General features: G+C 36.2%; 1 protein-coding gene across 1 annotated transcript in view; it reads left to right on the forward strand.

Annotated features, from left to right (window-relative positions):
* LOC129353343 (protocadherin-15-like) overlaps window positions 1–13,494 on the forward strand; it is a 204,991-nt gene that overhangs the window by 119,755 nt on the left and 71,742 nt on the right. Inside the window, exons 20-23 of the mRNA XM_055022626.1 lie at window positions 977–1,105; window positions 8,280–8,399; window positions 8,525–8,710; window positions 10,285–10,521. Of these exons, the coding sequence (XP_054878601.1) occupies window positions 977–1,105; window positions 8,280–8,399; window positions 8,525–8,710; window positions 10,285–10,521 (672 nt within the window). The remainder of the gene's footprint in view (window positions 1–976; window positions 1,106–8,279; window positions 8,400–8,524; window positions 8,711–10,284; window positions 10,522–13,494) is intronic.

Below are 13,494 nucleotides of genomic sequence, written 5' to 3' on the forward strand. Positions count from 1 at the left end.
GTTACTGCTTTGCTTCTATTATTTATACTGATTTTAATAGGTCTTGAAACACACTTGTTAACATGCACTGTCTCAGCCAGTCTCTGAGGCATAATGATGAATGCATCACCTTTGAGTCCAAAATGACGTAAAGTTGAAAAAAATGGGTGAAGGAAGTTTAAACATGTCTCTGCTGGGAGCTGCATTATATATTGAGTGTGAGACAGAGTAGAGTTTGGGAAAGAGAAAAATGTTATGAACAGGGCAGCCACAGCCACAGAAGACCATTCAGAGATAAAAAAAAAAATAGAAACAGAAAAACAGAAGACTGGAGCATAGATGCATTACACTGGTACATTAATCAGTATCATCCAAAAGGCCTTGGGTTGTCTGTACTTGTGCACACCCATACACACCTGTTTGTCTCTCATATTATTAAATGTCCTGTAGGGAGAGTGTCAGACTACAAACTGCCTAATTGGCTGTTTGGCCTATGAATCCATCATACTGCCACAGGATGAGAACTATACAAGTTGGTGCATTGAGGCTAATCTACTGTAAAGCTGCTGTTTGCAAGTTGAAATTTAAACTTTACTGTACGGCAGCTTGATGTTGGTAAATGCTTCTCTTGTGAACAGCTTTAACCTTTTGCTATTCTAAGGACTACAAAAATATTTCTAAAAATGATGCCAGTTCCACATTAAAAAAACATTTGGGCATGATCAGCAAAAGCATTGTGACTTTCAGAAGTGCTGCAAACTGCTACTGGCAAAATATTAGTTGTTTTTTATAAATTATTTTCACACAAAGTGTCATTAAGAGCCATTGTGGAAGAGCCAAGGCGTAACTGAAGGTTCAGTCCGTAGGAAGGATATAAAAGAAGATTCACTATGGTGTTTTATAATTGGGTTTCAAAATATTTTTGTTCATCTTCTGGAGCCGTAGAGCTCTTCAATGAATGAAACTATTATTTATAAATGTGTTTGTCATTATGTAGACCTCCACTGCTGTGGTGAATGTGGTGGTGACTGATGTGAATGACAACGATCCGGTGTTCAACTCTTCACTGCCTGTGAATCTCACCGTCACCGAGGAGCAGGATAACGCCTTCGTTGGACAGATCATGGTAAGGAGATTCTCCATTCCATACTTTCACAAGATAAATCCTGCAAGCTAAAATCGACACAGTTGCTTCTGTAATGATGTCCCCGTGTGAAAACAAAGGACATCGATGTGTTGATTGTGTTTTCCCACGAGGCTGTGTACTTGTTTAAGCTTTTTAATGAGCAATAATTTGTTCGTTTAATAATGACACTTGAACAAAAACATGATAATTAAGAAAAATTAATCTGACTGTTTCAACAAGTCCTTGATTACACAATTTAAAAGTCTAGCAGGGGGGCGAGTCAATGACAGATAATTTTTGTCTGTATCATTTCTCAAATAACTCAGTCCAGCTCGTTTTACAGTGGAGATGACACAAATAATTTTCTTGGAGTTTGGACCATCTGTTGGGTTTTGATACATTGCTATTACGACTGAAAGGCATAATGTTTTGAGAATGTTGTCTTTTATATGCACTCTCATTTTGTGCATGTATTTACAAATATGTGACCATCATTTCAAAGCATTACTCACATAGGTTTACAAATTATTTCAATCTTTAGTAGTGATGAAACAAAATAAGTGCCATCAAATCAGAAAGTTTACTAAAAATAACTTATGTCAAAAATATTTAGTTCACAATTAGCTCACAAACAGTGTCTTACTGCTTAGCAACGTGGGAATTATGAGCAACTATGGTTAAACACACACAGCTATTTAAACCCATTGCATAGATTAGTAATTTCTCCTAATTTGTCTTCCTGATTTGTACAAGAAAAAGTGTTATATTTGTAGCTCCTGCAGGAATTAACGTTTGTCTGTTTTTAACCTACATTAAAGCAAGGTTATGCTAATCTGTTGCATTAATTAGACTGCTAATTACCCTCAGTGTATCTCCTTTAGCACATCTAAAGGAATGAAATAAACAGGTGCACACACTTCACACAAATAGTTACAGTGGCTTTTAATTAAACCCTCCTGTTACTTTCATTTGCTGCGACAACCAAAGATCAATTTTACTTAAGTTTGTTTGAGGGTTTGGGTGGCAAGTTTTACAACTCCGTCTATCCTGGAAATAAGCCCTGGTCTACATAAAGCTCTGATTGGTCTGCTTTTGACTCTATTGTTGGGGGTGGAAAGTAGGAGGCAAGGCAGTTTCAGATTTTGATTTGTAAATAATTCTGCAATGAATTCATCTGTTGATCTTCCATTGGACAGTTATTTGCAATTTTGTGTTTATTCATGACATAAAACTGAAGTTGAGGCGACGAAGGTGTGGCAACATTTTAAATCTTTTTAAATATCAAGTGAATATATAAAATGATTGCCATTTTTCAAAATCATTGCATAAACTGTTTACAAAACATTACGTTCCAGACCTTAACACTGACTGGCCTATTTTCCATAAGAGGCTCATTGGTGAATCTTACACTTTGATCAGCTCTGATCTTTTAAAGATACTTCTTCAGATGTGTGCCTACTTGGATTTACTTCGAGCTTAATTTATAGCCTTTGTACATTTGTGTCAAGGGTTCTTTGATCCATCTGACTCTTTGCCGGTTTCTAAATGTTAATCAACACTCGGACTATTCCTGTTTTAAACGTTTGCCCCTTTCACACCCTTGTATAGGATTTTGAACAAGTTGAGCTTTAAGTTCTGAATTTAAAAGTTAATTGCTTTCCTTTATTTTTGAGCACAAGCTTTCTAAATTCAGAAAACGCTTAATATCTTCCAGGCATTGTAAATTTTCACTTTCGCTCCACTTTTTGGTCTTGGGCCAAATGCAACATCCAAAAGCCACGCCTGATCTGAACAGAGGGCACTTGAAATCATTCCAGTTCTGAACTTCCTGCCTTTCAAGGAACGTTGGACAGAATCCAAAGCAAAACAGACGGCGTTATTCCTCAGCGGGCCGAGAAAGGCACGACTCTGGGCATCAGTCCAAACCAGGCCTCGTACCTGAAGGTATTAACCGTATTTCTGAATGAATTTACAGACGCCACTTTACTTTGGAGATCAACATATGGTAAAGCAGAACAGAATGATCCACAAGGCATTGGAAAGTCTTTGAGTACGTGAGAAAAATAAATAAATAAATAAAATGGAGCAATCCAGTGGAGATGAAATACTCCTGTAGAAGAACGAGAATGTCTGGGAAAAGGAAAAAGTATTCTATAACTATAAATTCAATCTAATTTGTAAACTAAAGCTGTGAATGTGTCTTCATAAATAAGGGTCTACAAACAGAACTGGCAAGGCTAACAACAGCTGTTCTACAGTGTTCAATACTTTGGTAAACCCAAAGTTAAGTACTGGATTCCCATCGTGTTAGCAATAGAAAAAAAATAATCTGCTGGTGGACTAGCAATAAAAGACAGAGCAAAGAAAAAAAACAGAAATACCTGACAGGAAATAACATACAGCAGATGTAGACAAGTTCCAGGTAAGTGTGAGGAAGAGACAGCTTTCTCAAGTTCAAAAGAAGAGGAAGGCTTATCTCTGCTGCACAGACAGTTCCTCCGTTCTCTTCCTGAGATTTTCAAAAAATAACAAAGTACTTCTTTATGGTCTGAAAACTTGTCTGGCTATAAAAGTACCTTAAACCAAATTGTATTCTTTAATCCATCAAAAGCCTTATATTACAGGAGGATAAATTACTTTAATTTCGATAATTGAATCCTTTTTATATAAAGAAAAAAAACAGAAAATACCATTAATTTGAATATGCTGATGATTACACAAGGTCAGTCTGTCCTCCATTTCTCCTCTAAAAGAAAAGAAAATCTAAATTAAGCTGGAAGAAAGAACTTTAGAGAAAACATAGACACAAAATATATCATAAACACCATTGTAAACTTCTAGAAAATATACATTATAAATCATCCTAAGTGCCAGGCTTCAACTTCCTTGCTGCTTTTTACTACATGAATATGTGTAAAAATATAATTGTATGCAGTGGCTGTCACTCAAAAAGAGTCTACCTTTAATCAGACACTTCCAAATTCATCCCCAACCTCTCAAATTTGGATTCCAAAATTCTTTGTGTTGCCTGTTTTTAATGCAAATCTGAATGTGATACTTTATACCAAGTAAAAAACTGAAAGCAGCTTCTAAATCAGCCTCCAGCTTCTCTCCTGATTTACTTTATGCCTCTATGACCGTCCGCATGTCAATTATCTCCCTTTTCCAAACAACCCATGATAATCACACAAAAGCTGGATGCCCCATTAAATTTCCAACACAGTTTCCCCCCCGGATGGCAATGAGTCACTGAATACAAATAAAATGGAGAGGACTCCTCACTCAGAGCCAAGACAGTGTCTAATTTACACTAATTCAAATAATTACTTTGTGAGATGAATGAAAATTGTGGAAATGTCACTGCAAAAGCAAGTTGCTGCATTAGAGCAAAGTAAGTGGATTGTAAATATGAATGGATATGATGATGAGGTTGCTTTTTTCATGAACTTCTAACCATCAGGTAGATTTTCTTGGGGAGTTTTTATGTTTGAATAAACATCTTCTACTGCAAATACCAGGAGTAAATAAGTTTGTTTTCAATTTAAATAAATACAATTCTTCATTAGTTTCATTGTCATTTTGCTTTTTATTCCCCCTTTTTTCTTTTTTTTTAAAAGTATTTAAAGCATATATGCCAATGCTTATGCACAGTGGACCCCAATATTTGTGGGAGTTTGGGACAGCTGGCACACAGAAATTGTTAAAATGAGGGAATATTTGAGAGCTCTTCTAAAGCCAATCAGCAGCAAGCCCAATAAATGGCAACTCTGGATTGGGTGCTTTGCAAATGTCAGCCAATAGTGGATCAAGTAGCATTCAGCTTAGGTATCTCAGCTTCTTCTTCGTATTATTCTAAATATATGCTACAAATATAAATTTCTGGATAGGTGGGCTTTCCAAATATATAAATAATGATGCAATGATTTATCTGATAACATTTCAACTACTTTTCTTACCTGCATGTTCATCTTTTTTTAGATTTCCTTATTTATTAAAAGTGTGCCCTTCCTGTTTGTCCCTGCTCCTTTGAAAATAGGTTCCCCTATGAATCAGGCTCGCTTTAATTACTGTTTGATGAGGAAATGTGGCCACCTCCATGATATTTTGCTCTAATTTGTCTTAAATCTCACAACCCTGCTCCATCAACTTGAAGTAGAGCTTGTCCTTATTTTTGTCATCAGTGGACACTATGTGCTTGTTAATTTCATTTTGCTTTCAAGGTACTATGAACAATATTGGCCAGCATTTTCTACTGACAATAGTATTATCAACCCCTAAAAACACATCTGAAGCATCAAAGTGCCTTTTGAATTAGTGTCAGACTGCAAGGATCAACAAGGGATACAACTTGAATAGGTCCTCACAAAGATGCACATTTGTGTATTTAGTGTACATAGTGTTTGCAAGTAAAGCAATTATTTTTTAACTCTTTATGCTTTTGGTGTGAGCAACACATGATTCAGCCCTGCACAGAAGACTGTGTTAATGTGTCTTTTGTTCTGGTCTCATCCATTTTAATGCTGTCAGAGTGCTGATTGAACATTCAGAAAGGTGGAGAGGATCACCAGCTAGCAATTTGTCCCTTTCTTTCCACCTTATTTTACTAGTTGAAAAAGACTGTGGAGAAAAACATCAGTGTGGCTGCAGAACAGTAACAGAAAGACAGCCATGTTAAAACGGTAAACGGAGAGGATAATATTGTACTCCATTTTTTGTCAAGTTAAAACTGAAAGTACTGCGTCATTAACTTTGTGGACGTTTAGTTTTTGCTGTAAAATACCTTCAGAATCTCAGAGGAAAAAAGTACAAGGATGGAGGGACAGAGAGCACACATACCAATGTGCTGTCTGACTGAAGTTTACAATTTGTGTTTGCAGGAAATTACATTTAAAAGATGCTACACAGATTGCACAGTATTGGTAATAAACTTATGCAGTAAGTAATCTGTATAAGTCCCGAATATATTTGGTCTCATCGCTGACTGCAGATGTATGCTGCTATGTTGAAACCTTTAAAATGTTTTATTCATTCAAAAAGGGCAAGTGCCAATCCAGCTGTCATCATAAAGAAAGTTGGTAAAAAATGGACTATCGTTGAGTCAAATATAGTACAGTTTGCTTTATTGGTGGACAGTATGGTATGTGCAGGTCATTATGTGTTCAATTACAGGTGGTCTGAATTGGAGTTTGTAAACTTAAAACTGTAACACAATTATTCATAAGAATAATGAGAGTAATTTAAAGGAACAGAAAATAAAAAAATATGACAACTTTTACTGGTTGCATGATCTTGCCCTACTCCCCTCCAGGCTAGGTCAGTTGAGCTTTGTGTTCTGCATGAGCAAACAGAAGCAGAAAAGTTGGGAGTATAATCTGTGCACAATTATTAGGTAAGTGAGTATTCTGACCATATCGTCATTTTTAGAAATATTAGTTTCTTGGAAAGTTTTAAATTGTTTATTATTCTCTCTTAAACAGATGAAAAAAAAAGTGAGATGTGAAAACTACTCTTAGGTTAGGCTTTTATTAACATTTTGGATTAACTGAGCACTGTATTCAATGATGAATAAAAATAAGACTTCCCTAATTATTCTGCACACTGTGTAATGATTTCATTCTTGTAAACACACCACAACCTGTGTTGGATCTCCACTAACTGAATTTTGCACCCTTTCTTTTTCTGTGGTTGAATGATCTTAACCAACTTGAATCTCCAATTAAATGACACTTTAATCGCATATTTGTATTTCTTTAAGAAGTTTCTGGCCTAAATTTAGCGGGATACTTGACCACCCTTTCTGGCAGAAGCAGTGCTGTCCATTTAAATTATCAGGCTTCCTGGCACACACTCAGCTTTTAAACATTATCTATGAGTTTTCAATAGAGTCAAGGTCAGAGCCACTCCACAAGCTTCCTCTTGGCCTACTCTTCTAGTAAAACTCTAGTTTGATGCGTGTTGAGTATTATTAGCTTGTCAGAACATCAAGTCTCAAACATCTGAGTGAAACTGTCACTGCCAGATGAATGGGAAATGGGTGGGATCTTTCTTATTATGAACTTGCAGATGAACTTGAAAATTTTGGGCCACAGTTAAGCAAGTGAAACATTAACACAGAGTAGTTCTCCACCAAGACTTGTTCCTCCTGTAGCTTGACTGAAATGTTCCTGCTTGGATAAACCAAATGTGTCCTTGTGAAAGTTTTTTCTCTAAGAAGGGACAAAGATTGAGCTATTTGGCCATAATTTCTTGAAAAGTGTTGAAGCTGAGACTTCTAAAACCTTGCAGGTCTGATGACCCAACAGTCAGGTACGGCAGGGGTCACATCATGGTGAGAATAGCTTTTGCCACTATTGCAACACCTACTGCATCAGATCATAAAGGAAGAAGTAAAAGCCCAAAGAAATCCTGAAAAGCCCAAATTAAATGACTCCACTAACTGTATCATGGCTCATCGTTACGCTTAAATGATTGGCCAAAAAATAAGAACACATGGACACCTTTAATAAACACTGTGTGTGTGTTGTTGTTTTTTTGTATAAACTGGAAAACATATGAAGCAAAGTCCAAAAACATTTTACCACCTTAGTTAGACGATAGAATAATCTTTTTCAGCTGGAGTTAAGGCCTAACAAAGCATTGAAGTTTTATTATTAGAACTGCAGAAACCCCCCTGATGGCTGTGACTGATGCTAAAGCGGAAGTATCATATTTTTAGTATCACAGATGTGATTCTTCAAGAATCGTAAAGAATTATAAAAATAAAACCTCTCATTTATTATTTCTGTGAAGAAGCTATAGGTTTTTTGCTAATAAATTTGAAAAACATAGTTACAGAATTTCATTAAGCGAGCAGCTGGAACTTGTTTTGATCGATGATGATTTGTGCTTGAATTGCAGCCAGTGTCACAGAAAAAGTGGTAAATAAAACAATCTGGTAGAGGAATGAGTTGAATTAATTAAATTCCTGGAAATTATTTTCCATTTGCTTTTTTTTTTTTGTTTCAGTTACAATCTGTTTAATTTTCACTTTGTACAATTAACTTAAAAAAGCTTCACATTGTTGTGCTAAAGGTTTCATTTTATTTCCTGATCAAGTTAAAGATTGAGTTCTTCAAAACTGCTGATTCACTTGTGTTTTTAGCAGCTTTTTTTTTCTGGTTGTGACTTGCATTAGGCAACAGATCTGGATCTGGGAGCAAACGGTCAGGTCCATTACACGCTTGTCAATCACCAGACGCTGTTTTCCATCAATGCCTCTGGAGCCATCAGGACTGCAGTGCCACTGGACAGAGAGGTCAGAGAAAGTCACAAATTTAGTGAACTTTAATGACTATTGGATTCAAAACAACGGAAAGATGTCACCACTTATTTTTTTTAGCTGCAGTCTTAATTTCGTTTCATGACTTTGTAACCTCGAAGGTGAAAGGTCACTATTTCCTGGTTGTTGAAGCCTCGGATGGTGCAGTGGACCCTCGGCGATCGAGGCTCACCCTCTCTGTGACTGTTTTGGATGTGGACGACAACAGCCCGATATTCTCCCAACAGTCCTACAACGTCAATCTACCTGAGAACAGCCCAGAGGACACTGTCATTTTACAGTTAAAGGTGAGTCTCTGGGTTGGCTGGAAAAATAAATTATGTATAAGTTCATCTGAATAAATTAGAATATGACTGAAAACTTTACATATTTCAGCATTTCAATTCAAAAGCGAAAGCTTTCATATAACGTATATGTACTAAACAGTGTATTTTAAATTATGTGTTTGTTACCTTTGGATATAATGACTGACAGCTAAAGGAAGATATAAACTTAAACTGCTTTAAAAATGTCAATCTCACATAAAATCAGTAAAAGGTTTTTAGTACCGAAATGTCAGCCTCTAAAAGTTTCTCCATTTATTGTCCAAATTACGGCGTCAGTGCTGCATGGCCATGAAGCAATCAGTTTTTAGCACTGCTTAGGAAGCGCCGGTTGTTTTACTGACGGCTTTTAGTGCATCTGGATTCTTGGAACAGTTTATTTCTTCTTTTCTTCTTGGAAATATTCCTTGGATTCTTTATAGGGTTTAAGCCACGTAAATTACCGACCTGTGCAATCTTTCCATAGTGGTTCACAATTATGAGAGATGAATGACTACGACAACAGTAAAGAGTCTTTATAAAAAGTATTCACCCTCTCTATGTTTTATCTTTTGAATTATCGACAAATTAAATTAATTTTTATCAGTTTGTTTATGGAAACAATTTTAGATTTTGACATTCAAAAGGTGCCTATTAGGAGTTTTTTTTTTTTTTTTTTTGGAGGAGGGGGATGCTTTTGGCAAAAATACCAGAAGTTACCAGATTACGGCGTCAGTGCTGAAGTTTTTGATCAGAATTTATTTATAAAAGCAGTAAAATGGCAAATTATGCAGGCAGGTGGAGAGAAATAACTTCCATAAAGGCTGTTTTATTGAGAAAAACAGCTTCTAAAAATGACAGATTTAAAAATCAGTTTTTCAACTAATCAGAAGATAACATTAATTAATTCTTCTTTCTGTAAATTATTCTGTGATGCTTTGATATAGAATAGCATAAACATATTTGATATAGCTGTAGTTTTGGGGGGGGGGGTTTAGAATCAAGACGTTATCCTAAAAATGTTGAAAAGATTTGTTGGAAATTTTGTGACCTGTTTTAATTTTTTATACTATTTTTACTTTGACAAAAAGCTGCTCTAACTAATCCAACAAACTTTTTCACCTTCATGATATTCAAAGTAAACTGACTGAAGATTAATGCCTTCATAAATCTAGTTCAAAATAATGTTGCCTCAAATCAGTCTCTTAAATTTTCTATGAAATTACCAAAGTGCTTACATTTCATATTCCAGGCAGCACTGGAGATGTCGTAACAGTCAAAGTTTCTGTGAGTTGTTGAAAGATTGAAAATTGAAAAGGGCAGGGCTCCCTAAAGCAGCCCAATTTAAATACCTACAAAAAAGAGAGAAATTCGACATGGACCACCAGTGGAACACAAGAACATTAACAGTTACTGCCTCAGGCGCTTTGAATACACCACTTAAACACAGAGAGCTTAATGAAAGCACTGTTTTAAAAATTAACCTGCCAAAAAAAAAAAAAAAAATTATATATATCACATAGCAGTGATTCAACTTTCTTTATTTTCTTTTTCTGAAGGCAAGAGATGCTGACCTCATCTCCAACCTCACATATCGAATCAGAGCTGAAGGCCTGGATCCCGAGATAACACGGCTTTTCCGCATTGACCCCGTGACGGGGGAGCTGTCAGTTCTTAAGGTTCTGGACTTTGAAGCTCTGGCTGCCCCTGAGCCCATGTACACTTTCACTGTAGAGGCTGTCGACGTGGAGGGAACAATGCCTCCTGGGCTTGCCTCAGTTACTGTCAGAATACTGGTGAGTGCAGGGGGAAGGAGGACGTTCATATTTCTTTCTTTGTCCAAGGAAAGCCCAAAAAGCAAATTTGAAAGACTGAAAAATGTAAAGAAATCAAGAAATCAATAACATACAAGGCCTTGCCTCTGACCCCTGGAACTATTAGACATTTTGTCATATTGCAACCAAAAACTTCTAGATATTTCAGCAGCATTTTGCTTTTCTATTTTCTTTTTAAATGGCAGCTCAGTGTGTTGGTGTCAACAAGATAGATTATAAGCTGTGCAATCCAGAAATTTGAAATGAAAAAGAAAAGACCTTGTTGGTTGACAGTCATAAGAAGTTCAGTTTGCAGTTTTAGAGATATGTGGTGGGGATAGCAAACATGTTTGAAGGTGCTCGAATCAAACTAAAGATTAACTTTTTATTCCATATGCGAAACTCTTTTTGGCAAAAAGTAAACTAGAGATTTCACGAACATACCGTCCTCATGATAAAATATGGTAAGGAGATGCTTTGATGGGAAGATTAATGGATCTTACCATAGGGCAATCCTGAAACAAACCCTGATAGAGGGTGCAAACGATTTGAGACTGGTTGAGTTTACCTGAAGCCTGTAGAAAGAGCAACAAAACTGATCAAAGTCCAGACCTATAACCTAAATAACATCCTGCCTGACTGAGCTTCAGCTATTTTGCTAAGATAAATTGGACATCTTTTCTGTTTCTGGATCTGCGAAGCGTTCAGAGATGAAAATCATAACGCATCTGTAACTGCAACAATAGATGATCCCAGCATGTATTTAGGGGGGCTGAATACAACTGGATGTCAATATTTTTTATCTCAGGTAAAGGTTTTAAAAACAAGATAAGTTTCCGTTTTCTTCACAGTTATGCACTATTTGTCTTTATCATCTAAAATCTCTATTTAATATATTAAAGTTATTCTCTGTAATGTGACAAGTGAAGAATTTCAAAGTATATCAATAATTTAGCAAGACAGTTGAGTTTAATCAGCAAATTTCTAAATAAATTTGTATTTAATCTGAGAAAACTCTTTATTCATAGATTAAAGGTAAAGTATTCTAAAAGTGGTTATTTAATTTTGTCAGTCTTATTTTCTGGACGTTTTACATATAATTATCGGGGACAATTTCATTACGGAGAAATTCAGTGTCATTTTCTGTCCAAAAAGTCCAATAAGTGCCTATTTAAACTTGTTCCGAAAATATTTCAACTCTGGCAAATTAAGAAAAAATTGATCTCAAGACATCAGCAGATTGCATTTTATCTTAACTTCACTGCTTTCCCACATCCTGAAGAAAGGACGGATTAAAGTCGACAGTGTATCTGTTTTGCTAATTAAAACTGGAGGCTGGTTCCACAAGAGAGGAGTTTGAAAACCGAGAGCTCTGCTTCCAATTCTGTTTTAAACACTCTTGAAATCAAAAGCATCTGAGAACATTATTGGGAAAACATGTGGGGGTTTTTTAACATAAAGCTGAGATTGGTTGACTTTAAATGAGCTAAAATGTGTATATTTTGTGTAAGTTCTCACTGCTACATTTCAGCTACATTTCAGTTCTGTATCATGCAAGTCCTGATGATACAGACCTGTTTTGGGAGGGATTTCATTGGCAAGTTAAAACCGACAATAATTTGAAGAGGAATCACTTCAGAGATCTAAAACTAGATCATTCCCAAAGGTCCACAAGGATATTTAGACAAGTTAGAAAATCATAAAAACTTCAAAATTATAAAATCAATTGAAGCTACAAAGCAGGATCACTCACAGAAACTCATTAACAGACAGATCCTCATTTGTGTCTGTAGAATATAGGTTCTTCAAATCGAATATCCAGAAAGCCTCTTTCTTTCTCCTGATAAAGTCAATATTTCCACCTCTTGGACTGAACTTAATGGCCTCAATGCTTATAAAGAGTAAGGGTGAGCTACAGTGCTTTTCATTAACTGGTTAAATCATCTTGATAGAACTCCTCTGGCCATTAATGTGTTCTTGCAGAGGACAGGATGGTTCTCCTATATGTATCTTATTGCATGGCCTTATCTTTATTCCACATAGACACTGAAGCCAGTAAGTCCTGCCAAAGAGAATCTGAGAAACGTTTCTTTTCTCAAATCCCCTGACTGTGTGAGCTTTTCACCCTGCATACAGTCCAAGAGGGGGTTCAGCACCTTCATTAGGTGTCCCCAAGAGAACTGATCCCACGTGCGTTTTGATGTTTTTGGGAGCTTTTTGTGCAAGTGATGAAAAACACCCAGTGTTTCCCTGTCGTCCAACTGTGACTGACTTTTTACCATGAGACAAATGGTGCATAGCTGCTGCATCCTGAAGTGAGATGGACTAAACTGTGGGTCAGAAGTGGCACCAGTATATTTGTTGCTAATGTGACAGCCACAGCTGATCCATCTCAGACTTCTGAGTGCTGATTTGAATTTTTTTAAAAGGTCTGACTGACAATGCCTCACATTTTCTGTCAAAAGAAGCACGTCCCCTCAGAGCAAACAAGTGTCATACATTAATATCAATCCGCTCCAGCTTCAAGCTGTCCCTCGTTGTTTTCTTCGTTTGAATGTTGCAAGGCAGCAGAGGTAGTACTCTGTATTTCTGATTGTGTCTTGTATTCTGTAAATCAAGATGCCTACATGTTGTACAGTTTGTGATGTCACTGCTGTTTGGGAGGTCACTGCTTACGACTGCACAGTTATAGAGAAATGAGTAATCTTTGGCCAGGAATCATTGCATATTTTTATTGCTGCCATTTTGGTTTGGACAATAAAAAATGATTAAAACCACCTTTAAAGCCCAGATGCATAGAAAATACCCCTTGAATGTTTTATGCACCTCAAATGGTCAAAAATTCAATTTATTTTCCGGGGATTTTTAAGTGACTGATCAATGCAAAATAGGACAAAGTTTTATAGTTGAAGTCAAATAATAATTTTTTAAGTGTTTTTCAAATAAATCTGAATG

Source organism: Poeciliopsis prolifica, unplaced genomic scaffold, assembly GCF_027474105.1.
Source record: "Poeciliopsis prolifica strain line A6 unplaced genomic scaffold, Auburn_PproV2 SCAFFOLD088, whole genome shotgun sequence".
Classification (NCBI taxonomy): domain Eukaryota; kingdom Metazoa; phylum Chordata; class Actinopteri; order Cyprinodontiformes; family Poeciliidae; genus Poeciliopsis; species Poeciliopsis prolifica.